General features: G+C 42.5%; 1 protein-coding gene across 1 annotated transcript in view; it reads left to right on the forward strand.

Moving 5' to 3' along the window:
* Nucleotides 1–12,225, forward strand: part of LOC118773647 — a 36,391-nt gene that overhangs the window by 5,085 nt on the left and 19,081 nt on the right. Inside the window, exons 5-13 of the mRNA XM_036522709.1 lie at nucleotides 26–104; nucleotides 453–545; nucleotides 1,475–1,590; nucleotides 2,998–3,178; nucleotides 4,285–4,394; nucleotides 4,653–4,734; nucleotides 4,845–4,904; nucleotides 5,465–5,687; nucleotides 11,837–11,975. Of these exons, the coding sequence (XP_036378602.1) occupies nucleotides 26–104; nucleotides 453–545; nucleotides 1,475–1,590; nucleotides 2,998–3,178; nucleotides 4,285–4,394; nucleotides 4,653–4,734; nucleotides 4,845–4,904; nucleotides 5,465–5,687; nucleotides 11,837–11,975 (1,083 nt within the window). The remainder of the gene's footprint in view (nucleotides 1–25; nucleotides 105–452; nucleotides 546–1,474; nucleotides 1,591–2,997; nucleotides 3,179–4,284; nucleotides 4,395–4,652; nucleotides 4,735–4,844; nucleotides 4,905–5,464; nucleotides 5,688–11,836; nucleotides 11,976–12,225) is intronic.

Raw genomic sequence — 12,225 nt, forward strand, 5'->3', positions numbered from 1 at the left:
TAGTGACTTCCTCTGTGTATTTTAGTGCAGAAATCAGGAGGGACACAGCTCAAGCTGGTGATGTCATTCCCCAACTATGGACAGGCTCTCTTCAAACCCATGAAGTGAGACAACTACTATTACAGGAACATTGCTGTTTTAAACATGTTATTACCATAATCATGATCGGTATTTTAATTGTTATATAGCATAAGATAACATAAGTACTGTGATACTGCAACAATACTCAATTAATGTCTTACGAAAGTTACGTGTTAAAGACTCACTGTCAGATGCAGACCACAGTAATTATTTTGCAGCAGTAAAGCACCACAGTAGCGGCATGAATGCCAAAGTACTGTATGGCCTGCGTCACCGCCGTCAGCATGTGTAAGTGTTGCTACAGAGCAATACACCTCTGCAGTAAGCTCAGCCTGTGTCTCTGTCTCGGTGTCTCACCTCTCTGCTCACAGGCAGGAGAGGGATGCAGAGACAGACTTCAACCTGTTCTACTTCTCTGACTTTGAGAGACACAATGCTGAGATCGCCGCGTTCCACCTAGACAGGTAAATAAAGGTACTGCAGTAACCTGTAATGCCAGTGACACTACAGGGCAGCGGCTCCTGAACTCCACTGGTGGCTTTTTAAGGGGAAGAGGTGGGTCGAGATTCGTACTTGGAGAATCACATGCTGTATTGTGCTGACTTCACAGACACTAATCTACACTAATCAAATTAAACACAGCCCTTACTAGGGGATACGGTTATATTGACATATTTATCATACTTTATGACGATGTTTCATAAAGCATGTCAAGCTACTTCCGTGTGAAGACGGTTACAAAAATTCATTGCAAAAAATCCGCAAACTGCACAATTGATTGGGAGCCCTTTCCTAGGATTAGTGCAGGCAGAAGAGTTTGGAGGAATACAGAAACAGGATAATGCCACTTGTCCTTGTGCAGTGTAAAGGTGTGGTTTTAGGAGAAAAGATTTCAGATTATTACTTGGCTGATACTTTATGTATAAGCCCCCTGTAAGATATCTAAACAAATGGTCATTTCATTTCAACAGGAATCGTTTTGCACCTGGATAGCAGCTTGAAGTTGTGAAATGAAAAACATAGATTAAAGCATAAATTTGAGGGAAAAGCATAAAGAATGGAAAATTACCAGGGTATGAGCAAAAAATCAAATGTAACACTCATTCCACCCTCCAATCGCTCACTTTCAATTTTTTTGCGATTAGTTTTATTTTCAATGTAAATGTCTGTGTTTTGTTGTCTTCCTCACAGTTTTGTTTTTTTACTTTGATTCCTTCACTTCCTGGTTAGCCCCATGATATGTCTTGGTGTTGTTTTAGTTGTTTGTTTTTGTAATGTTTCTTTTTATTTAATGTTTTTATTGAGCTTGTATGTTTTGTATTGTTTAATAATGTTAACTAAAGAGTCAGAAGTCTTCTCTTTCTCTCCACTTCTCTCTCTCTCTGTCTCTCAGGGTGCTGGGTTTTAGACGGATTCCACCTGTTGTTGGAAGGCTGATTAACGTGACAAAGGAGATCAGAGACATCACCACTGACCGCAAACTGGCCAGGACCTTCTACACCTCCCCAGGTGAGTGTCACACATTCACTCCATCTTACCTTACCTCCCCCCTCTCTAACACATTCACACTTTCTGTCATCAACAAAAACAATTCCCTGTTCAAAATATTACAAACATATTAAACTCGTTACTACACAGACCCAAAGTAAAAAACAAATGGTCAAATATTCATCTTATGTAACTTATAACAAACAGTAGAATGAGCAGAATGGTACAAGCAGAGTAATACAAACACAATGATAATGTGGCATGACTATCAATGCAATTTGATTTAATGCACAGTAATATTAAGCTAGTCAATGTGTATTGTAATAGTCCACTCTGTGCAGTGTTATTTTCAATATCAGAGGTTTTCGACCTTTTTGGGGCTAAGGCACATCAAAGGTCAAACCAGAACTTAAAGTTGGTTATCGATTATGAAGAATGTCACGCACGTTATAATAGGCTATAATGTCATTAGCGATATTTGACCCATATTGTACTACAGCAGACTGTCAAATAATTGTCAAGCAAATAGTTAAATCAGACAGGCAATCGTATAACTTATTAAAAATGCATTGAAGTGTATTGGAGCAAGAATTTGTCCGACATAGTGCGGCATCATGAACAGCAACATACTAAAATAAAATAAATAAAATAAAATAAAACATTACTCCATTAACCCTTTTGCACGTATGGTCACACCGGTGTGATTTGCCGTTTAGCGCAGATGCTAAAACCGGTGCGATTAGAACACGAGATTGGAAAGATTCTAGCTAATATTAGCTTTGAGGAAACAGCGATTTAACGTTAAAAAATAAAGCAAATGCTAAATGAAAACATAAACCATGTAATGTAACACGTGCGCTAAATAGCATAAAAATAAGTTATGTGCGAAAAGGTTAATAGCACAATATAACACACCAGTCTTTTCACAGAGTATAACTGCACACACACACACCTACATAAAAATGCATCGGGTTCCTCAAAATTCCACGGTACACTTCACTTCGCCTCACGGCACACCGGTTGAGAACCACTGTTCTATATAATCAAGGCAATCCGTGTGAAATATCTAAGGATTTGCTTTTCGCATTTTTATCAATAATAGCCCATCCATCAGGGAATATTGTAATAACCCCTCCCTTGTGTTTAGCCCGTTTTGATAACAGGCAGCAGTCTGGTGTAGTAGGAAGGAGCAAGGCTTGTAACCAAAAGGTTGTTGGTTTAATTCCCTGCTGGGGCACTGGTTTTGTACCCTTGGGCCAGGTACTTAACCCACAATTGCCTCAGTAAATGCCCAGTTGGATGAATTAATAAAATGTAATTCACTCTGGATAAGAGCGTCTGCTAAATGACAATAACGTGATGTAATGTACCGTAATGGTGTCCTGTCCAGCCAATGCAGTGACCCCCTGTCCTCCTCCATCCTCACAGTGGGTAACGTCTGTTTCTATGGTCAGTGCTCCTACTACTGCTCCACGGAGCATGCGGTCTGTGGGCGCCCCTTCCTGCTGGAGGCGTCTTTGGCGGTCATGCTTCCCGACCCCTCCCTGGCACCACGCAGGACCTGGAGGAGCCCCTGGAGACGCTCATATAGCCGCAGCAAAAAGGCGCAGTGGGTGGAGGGGGTGGGGTGGGGCTGGGGTGGGGAGACTGTCGTAAGATCAGTGACTTGAGTTTTTTCAGGGGTGTGGTGGGGATGGTGGGAAAACGTGTAGAATCATGAATATATAATATACTATATATATGTATATATACATCCAAACGTAACTTGGCGAACTAGCCACATGAGGGTAGTTACAATCGGCTATAGACAGTTCTTAACGTTAAAATTTTAACATTTTTTAATATCAAAAATGAAAGCAGTTACTTGTCTTCGGAGCAAATCGCCGTGGTCCATGATTGGTCGCTGTTCCGCTTTTTGATACAACACTCTCCTTGAAGCCATCCAGTACGTTAATGAAAATACAACATATGGGTGGATATGAGTCATGAAAGAACGGCAACCAGGTGGGAAAAAACGCAAGTGAAGAACCACCTCCTCGGCGTTATGTAATGCAAACCCTGCCCATTTCATTTTAACTCCAATTTACCATTGAAACCTAGAATGTTACCAAAGCTGTTTGACCAATTGCGTCTGCCCAGTATAGCTAGGACAGGCCACGGGCTGATCGGTGGAGACAAGATCTCAAGATACTTATATTTGCAACACATGAGTAGTTATTTACTCTATTATAAATATAAATAAATACAATTATAAGTGCATTTCATGGTTTTGTTTTATTGCCCAGAGGTTTCACCTCTGAATGCATCTGTTTGGAATTTCTCCAAATTTTACTTTAACACACTGTATTCTTTTGGCATTTCACAGTCTATGTACAGTATTTGGGTTTGATTGTCATTTGGCTGGAGAGAAAAGCAGGGAGGGTGGCAGAGGGACGGAATATTAGGAAGTATACCACAATGGAAAGGAGCAGGACTTGTAACCCTTGGGCAAGGTACTTAACCCAGAATTGCCTCATAAAATATCCAGCTGCATAAAAAAAAAGTGTAACCTGAGTAAGTCGCTCTGGATAAAAGCATCTGCTAAATTCCAATAATGTCATGTAATGAATATTAGACATAGCTGAGGAGGAAACATTGGTTGGGGAAAATTAGCAGAAGGGAGATAAAGCTGTGGTAAGTTTGAAAAATTGACCAATATAGCACTTGATATTGCAGGTGGGAGAAGGACCCAAACTACTGTACAACAGTGAAGAAGACCCCCCCATATGACAGAGGCACCCGATTGGTGGATTTGATTGACATGGCAATACTGGACTTTCTCATGAGTTAGACTTAAATAATACTTTCTTTAAAAAAATTAAATGACAGGAACACCGCAGCCAACTTGTATTTTTTATTTTATAATACTTGTGGCTTTTTCGTTTTAAATTACATTAATGGTCTAATATACTGCACACATGGGAAACTCAAAGCCAATTGAATTTAGCACTGATTTAATCACAACCCTGGATTCTGTTTGAAAATGTCTGAATTTGATATATGCCTAAATATGTAATCTGAAATGCCCTCCCCACCGCCTGCAGGTAACATGGACAGACACCATTATGAAACCTTTGAGAAATTTGGGAACAACACTTTCCTTCTGCACTTAGACAATGGGAGGGCGTGAGTATGATAATATCTCCATTGTTAAATCTGTGCCCTCGTTATGCGTCTTTGCATCGTGTGTGTGCTTGTGTGCTGTGCAGCAGCAACGCTCTCTGTACGTTTTACAGCTTTGGGCGGCACTCTCGAGACGAGCCCTCCATACTGGCACCCTTACAACAGTGCTGCAGGTAAAACACTCTGCCTTGCGTCATGACTACAAAACACAGCAAAGGTATGGCCACTGTGTTCAGCAGAGCACGCACCCTCGCACAGTGTATGTCTGTAGTGGTGGGTGTATACTGGAACAGCTGGTTACCAGTACAGTAGATTACATTATTGGTGTTATTACATCATTGGCATTTAGCAGACACTCTTATTCAGAGCGACTTACATAGTTTACTGTTTTTTTGTATTTTACCCATTTATACAGCTGGATATTTACTGAGGCAATTCTGGGTTAAGTACCTCGCCCAGGAGTACAATAGCAGTGTCCCAGCAGGGAATCAAACTGGCAACCTTTCGGTTATGAGCCCTGCCCCTTACCACTATGCTACACTGCTGCCCCGTACACTGCCATAACTTGCAGTGTATGCCAACAGCCAGAGGGGACAGTGTGTTAGATGCTCACGGTGATGTTGGGCTTTTTGTCACTCAGGTGCACTCCACCTCCTTCTAGTCACACACCTCCTCTCTGTTGAAGTCTCTTCCTTCTCACCCCCCCCCCCCCCCTTTCCCTGTCCTGCCACAGGATCCGTCACTCCACCTTGCTGCGACTGCGTCTCCTGTCCCTCCCTCAGTTCCGCCTCAGTGATGTCATGCGGGAGTCACTGTCACAGGACCCCCTGGCCACCGTGGCCCCCCTCCTCTCTCAGCCGCACCTCTCAGCCCTAGACCGGCGCCTGGCCACCGTGCTTCAAACCGTGGATCGCTGTCAGGAGAGACATCGACACCATGAGGTCATCTACAATGACGTTGTAGGCTACAATGGCAAGAACATCACCACAGGGCTGTAAGATGATGCCTGTAACCCAGGTGTTCCTGTGGAAACAACATTCTAAGTAGTAAAGAGTGTTTTTCCTTCTTCGCCATGGAGATACGATGCTACTGTGATGTCACGGAGAGACTGAGAGATGAAATCACCGTTAAAGTCAACATCCCTACCAGGAGCAGAACATTACAGAAGGAATCGACTTCTGTAATGTCCTTAGTTGGGGTTTCCAGTTTTGGGAAGGATTCAGTCTGTGGAAAATGTTGGGTTAGCAAAAATACAGAGGAGAGATGCATGATGTGTTGTCTGACATAACCATACCTGTTTGGTCAAAATGTAGGTTAATTATACAACACAACTGTAACTGTAGCAACACAATAGTGTGTTAATATTTATCTATATTTAAATATTGAATTCTGTGGTGGGACTGAGAGTCTCCATTGAAAGAACCGTTGCTCTTATTTGTTTTTGTCTTACCTTACTGGTCAAACAGGTTACTTTATTACCTTACATCAGCTCAAAGTTCATGGGTCAATATTTATTCATGCTGGAGCTCCCGAGTGGCTCAGTCGGTAAAAGCACTCATTCCGAGTGTAGACTGAACACCTGACCGCCTGTGACCCGGGCGCTCACAGGTGGAACAGATTGGCTTTGTTCCACTGGGGATACGTGTGGGTACGTCGGCAGGGGCTTCGGTCCCATTAGCAACAGCTAATGGGACAACAGTTAGCAACAGCTAACACCTACTGGGGTGCCGGCGCCTGTGGTCCACGTGCTAAAGCTGCATATGAAATGTCTTCCTCCAAAGCTTAGCTTAGCTTGTGGACCGCAGTGCGAAATGAAGCGGTGGGTGACATCACGTGTCTCGGAGGAGGGCACGTGCTTGTCCACGCTCTCCCGGATTGACAGTGGGGGTTGTGCCATGGGATCGAACATCGATGATAAATTGGGCATTCCAAAAAAAATAATAAAAAAATTGGGGAATTGGCCATTCCAAATTGGGGAGAAAATGGAAAAATGAAAAAAAAAAAAATTCATGCCGTACATCTCATTTGTTCTGTTCGTAAAGCAATGAGATTCTTGTGTTGTCCACTGGGTTTTTTACTCAAGTATTTTGGCTTTTAATACTTGTGTAACACATGGATATCACTGCTACACAAGGGAAACTGCTTATTACGGTTTTTACTCATCAGTTTGCAGTTCTCTCAGTTTATTCTTTCACACCACTTCCACACTCAAACAGGCAAACCTCTCATTTCCTGTCCTTCTGTATACTAAAACACACATCCCAAACATTGAAATGTTAATTACAGAGACCCCATTCAATGTCAGCTTTGATGCCTGATTATTACTATTATTATTATTATTGTTATTTAGTGAAACTGGATAACATTGCTGTTGCGTACACCTGAACACAACTATTACAAAACTCATTAGTTTTGCACAAACTTTGTTTCAGGTATAACAATGGAATGTTGATTTGAGAGACACTTTCCTCAATAAATGCCAGCTTTGGTTTCCCATTATAAAAACTTTCCAAAGTAAATGGTTTTTGATTTTGAGGTTACTCACACCTGCACACTATTATATTGTCTGCATATTGTTTCCAGTTTGATTTTTTCCATTATTATTGGCTGGGTGTGAAAGTCCCAGTCATAATTTGTTAATATTGTTTAAAAAATAATTAAAATAGTATTTAAAAGGGTAATATTATTTCCACAATTATGACAATAGAACAAGAATAATGAAGAACTGCCATAACGTTACAGATTAAATGTGTCTAATGGGACAACTTCAATCACTTGAACGACGCAGAACTTGTCATTTGAAAGAGGTCTGATTGCCACCCCTTGCCTCAAAATTCTTCCGTGATGGTAGCAACTGTCAATCAATAACGACAGACCTCATAAGTTTCGTTTTCGATTCATCATACAAGAACTTCCGTCATTTGAAAAAGAAATCTGGCGCACTGGCGGCTTTTTTTTTTTAATTGAAGAAGTATCACCACTTCCGTCTAAAGAAAACCAGATTCGTAACGATAATCGTGAAGGTAAAGTCTATGTTTAAAAGCTTTAAGACGTCGTAGCTTCTTGTGGGGGAGTGTGGCTCAACATTTGTTTGGCATGGATTAGTAATTGCTGTGTTCATAACGCCTGTTTTAGAATATGTAGTTTGATTACATGCATAAACACGTACAAACCAGGGGTGAGATTAGCCACATTTGGACAATAATGCGCCAGACGTAATTCACCCTAAAAAGAAAATAAAAACCGAAAACTATTTATAAATATTTACACTTTATTAACATCGACATTCTTGTGTTACTAAACACACTGTATAACTCATATGTGGCTTATATGTTTTGATTAACAGCGACTTCTAATAGGGTGACTTGGGTATGGAGCCGAATTTCCTGGAATTTAAAACCGATGAAGAATTACTGAGTCTTTTCCACCGCAACAAGAATGAGATTGCGTGTATGGAAAACCCGCGTGTATTTATCCAGCAGCTACGAGACAACAACTTGGTCCAGGAGGACATGTATACAGTGAGTAGCCCCATAAGTATCAAATATTTTAAATGTTAGTGTGTGTCTGCCTATCTCACGCTTTAAGTCCACGCTAGTTCACACACACCTAAGAGGCGCTCTTCCAAACGAATGCCACATTGTTTCCTCAACTGTTTAATGCCACTTGAACCTTTGGTTTCTCGTTTGTCATATGGTATTGCTATTGTTCTGTTTCTGCAACTTTCCAATGCTGAAAATCTATTGGGAATAGGAACTGTGTGGCTACGTGTTGTAGTTGCTACGAGGCTTATGAGAGACCATATTGTAACAAAGAACTAGTCGTTTTTACTGTGAATATACTTGTATATATACTTGTGTGTAGTGGATGTCCTTTTTAAAGGTTTTGTGTGTTACCCTGTGTATGTGCCACTGACAGATATGTGCCACTCTCCTCAAATAGACAGCAATACATGCACACACAGCCCCCAGCTTCCACTATCTATACTGTATTTATAGTATAAATGAACAAATGGCTAAGATCTTTTAAATTTCTCCAAGAGTAAGTCCTAGAAAGTGACTATCCATTTGCTTAATTTTTTTTTCTGTGTTTGCATACTGTATTTTTGTCATTATTGTGTATGTGTCCATCATCGCTTGTGATCTGCTCTTTACATTTACATTACATTTAGTTGCGTTGCAGATACTCTTATCCAGAGCGACTCACATAGATTACAGCGTTTATATGCTAGTCATTTACACAGCTGGATATATTTACTGAAGCAATTCAGGGTTAAGCACCTTGCCCAAGTGGACAACAGCAGTGTCCCAGTGGAGAATCAAGTAGTGATGGACCCTTTACACCTCTTGTCTGAGAGTATGCCTGTCGTGACTCATCTCTCCACCTGTGTGCAGAAGCTGAATGCAGTGGGAAGCACGGAGCAGTGGGAGAGTCACTTGTACGAGGTTCTTGACCGGCTGGAGACAGAGCAGCCTCACCTCATCAAGACGTTCTGGACGTCTGTGTTCAAAGACCACATTCTGAAGCGCTACAAAGTGTTGAAGTCCCTGCAGGCCACCCTGATGGATGGTCAGTATGCATTTGTGCATTCACCTCTGCTTTAAGGGACAGCCAGTCTTGTCCGGTAAAGCACTACCCCATTGCCTTAAATCAGCAGTGACATTTACATTACATTTACATTTATTTATTTAGCAGACGCTTTTATCCAAAGCAACTTACAAAAGTGCATACAGTAAGTATAGCGACAGTGTGGGGACAGGATGTGTACAGTTCCACAATGAGACAGTTCTCAGCTGAGAGCAAGGTCTGTTTGAGGACACAGTACTATCAGATTTGTACAATTACAGCGTATAGGGCAACTAATACGATACACCCTCAAACAGCAAACTTCAACAACTTCAAACGGCGCAATGAGCGTCAGGGTAAAGGCAGCAACAAGAAACTATTTAAAAAGCACAGCAATTTACGACAGCACTGATTGGGGGGGGGGCAGCAATTGTGTGCTGGGTCAGTCCAGGTAGAGTCTGAAGAGGTGCGTCTTCAGGCCCCGTCTGAAGGAATGGGGTGAAGGAGCTGTCCGTAGCAGGACAGGGAGTTTGTACCACCACAGGGGAGCGATGTAGGTGAAACGCCGATGTCTGGCAGAACGAGTGAGCACCTCCTGCCTTGACCATGCAAGGAGTGAGGCGTCCAGTTGCTGCTGAGCGCAGGGGTCGGGCTGGTGTGTAGGACTGGATGAGTTCTTGGAGGTAGGCAGGGGCTGTCCTGTTGATTGCAGAGAAGGTGAGGGTCAGGGTCTTGAATCTGATCCTGGCAGCGACAGGAAGCCAGTGGAGGGATTTAAGCAGGGGAGTAACATGGGAGAATTTGGGGAGGTTGAAGATTAGTCGGGCAGCTGCATTCTGGATGAGCTGGAGAGGCTGGGTGGTACAGGCTGGGAGGCCTGCGAGGAGAGCGTTGCAATAGTCCAGTCGAGGGAGGCCTTTGGCCTGGATAAGGAGCTGCGTTGCGTATGTTGTCAGGAACGGACGAATCCTCCTGATGTTGTGGAGGAGGAATCGGCAGGCCCGTGATGTGCGAGCAATGTACTCCTTGAAGTCCAGGAGATTCAATTCAATTCAATTCATTTTTATTTGTATAGCGCTTTTTACAACACAAGTTGTCACAAAGCAGCTTTACATGTTCCCAGGCCTGAGACCCCCTGAGAGCAAGCCTAAGGCAACAGTGGCAAGGAAAAACTCCCTATCAGGAAGAAACCTTGAGCAGAACCGGGCTCATAGGGGGGGCCCATCTGCTTCTGGCCGGCACTGGGCAGATAGAGTTAGAGACAAGTTATGCGATGTACTTTAAGACATTTACGATTGACAGACAATAGTAGTTAACAGCAGAGTGATTATAAGAATGTCTCCTAGGATGTCCGGTTCTTGGAACGCAGTAGGCTTTGATGGGCAGGGCTGAGACGCTTGGGCTACAGCTCCGGACAGGAGCCCAGAGTAGGGATAGGAAGCAAACAGAAAACAGTGGTTAGTGGATGATAAGAATGGCAGGGATGTAGAACAGAGAGGCAGGAGAGGAGGGGCAGAGAAAAAGGTGTGCAACAAGGAAAAACCCCGGCAGGCTAACATTATGGCAGCATACCTAGGGGACGGGAGGCAAGGGACCGGCATAGTCATGAGGGCAACTCTAAGACAGTCAACACCAGATCACGGCACAGGGTCCATGAAAGCAATGACCACTTAGTCCACCAGAGATGTCAGCCCGGCATGCAGAGATTCTTTCGTTGACCTGGGAGGTAGAGGGAGGGAAAGAGAAAAAGAGTTGGATGTCGTCAGCGTAACAGTGACTTAAACATTCTGAGATTTTTCACAACCATCACCAATCAGTGCGCTTCAAGTCTTAATGGTTGGGCCCAGAAAGTCCAGTACATCAATTTACTGCAAATTAAAAAACACATTTTCTTGTGGCTTTTTGGGGTTTTTTGGATGTTTCCTTTGAAAGCTTAGATTTGTTCCTAATTATTCAGGTTAGTGAGGTTTTATTGATTGCCCTTTGACTGACACCACTGGAAAATAAATGTTTCAACCACCTCAATATATCTAATATATTTGTTCAGTGAATGCATATGTTGTCATATACTTTATCTGTAATTTAGTTAATGTGCAGTATAATCTTAATGTTGATGTGTCTCAAATCCTTCTATGAATTTCAAGCCCTTTGTAAAGCATATCAAAGTGACTGTGTCACAGGGCCTGGCTCTCTTCAGTGGTCTGTATTGGAAGAATTTGGCCTCTTCTTGCTGACTATTTGCTGAATAAGCAGCAACAATGGTCTCTAGGTCTGCTCCTCCATTATTGGCAGACACAGACAATTTGATTTTCTTAAGGTCGTGGATGGACTTGGAAGAACAAATAAAATATAACATGATTTTATATTATTATGTTGTGTAAAATTGTGATAGTTTTTTTCTTTTTTCTTTTTTTTTTGGCTGAGTGCCTCACCCTTTTGAAACCCTTCAAAAATTACCCTTTCAGTAATTTACTGTTCAATACACTGTTCTCCACTGCAATGCCATCTAGGCTCTCCCTCCACGATTCTACCGACAAAGATGGACGAGGAGAAAGAGAAGAAGGTCGAAAACAGACAGAGGAGTGGGGGGAGGAAGGAAGAGAGAATTGAACAGGAGCAGCCTGGTCCTTCTACCCAAATCACACCCAGCCAGAGAAGGCCACCGAAACCGTCCAACTGTGAGTCAGCAGCTGCCATGGATATGAAAGCAGATTATGACACAGAGTGCTTAGATTGGGAGTCCAGTTTGTCTCATGCATTGGGTGCATTGGTGTGACACTGAGGTGTAGAGCTTTGTGATACAGTATTTTGCAATATAATGTAGTTTGGTAGAGACGACCTCACTGCGCTGCGAATGATCAGATCAGGAGTATCAGATGCCCTAATGTTTTTGTCTTGAAATTGGTCAGAGTGCACGGAGAAAAATTA

Source organism: Megalops cyprinoides, chromosome 1 (genome assembly GCF_013368585.1).
Source record: "Megalops cyprinoides isolate fMegCyp1 chromosome 1, fMegCyp1.pri, whole genome shotgun sequence".
NCBI classification, from domain to species: domain Eukaryota; kingdom Metazoa; phylum Chordata; class Actinopteri; order Elopiformes; family Megalopidae; genus Megalops; species Megalops cyprinoides.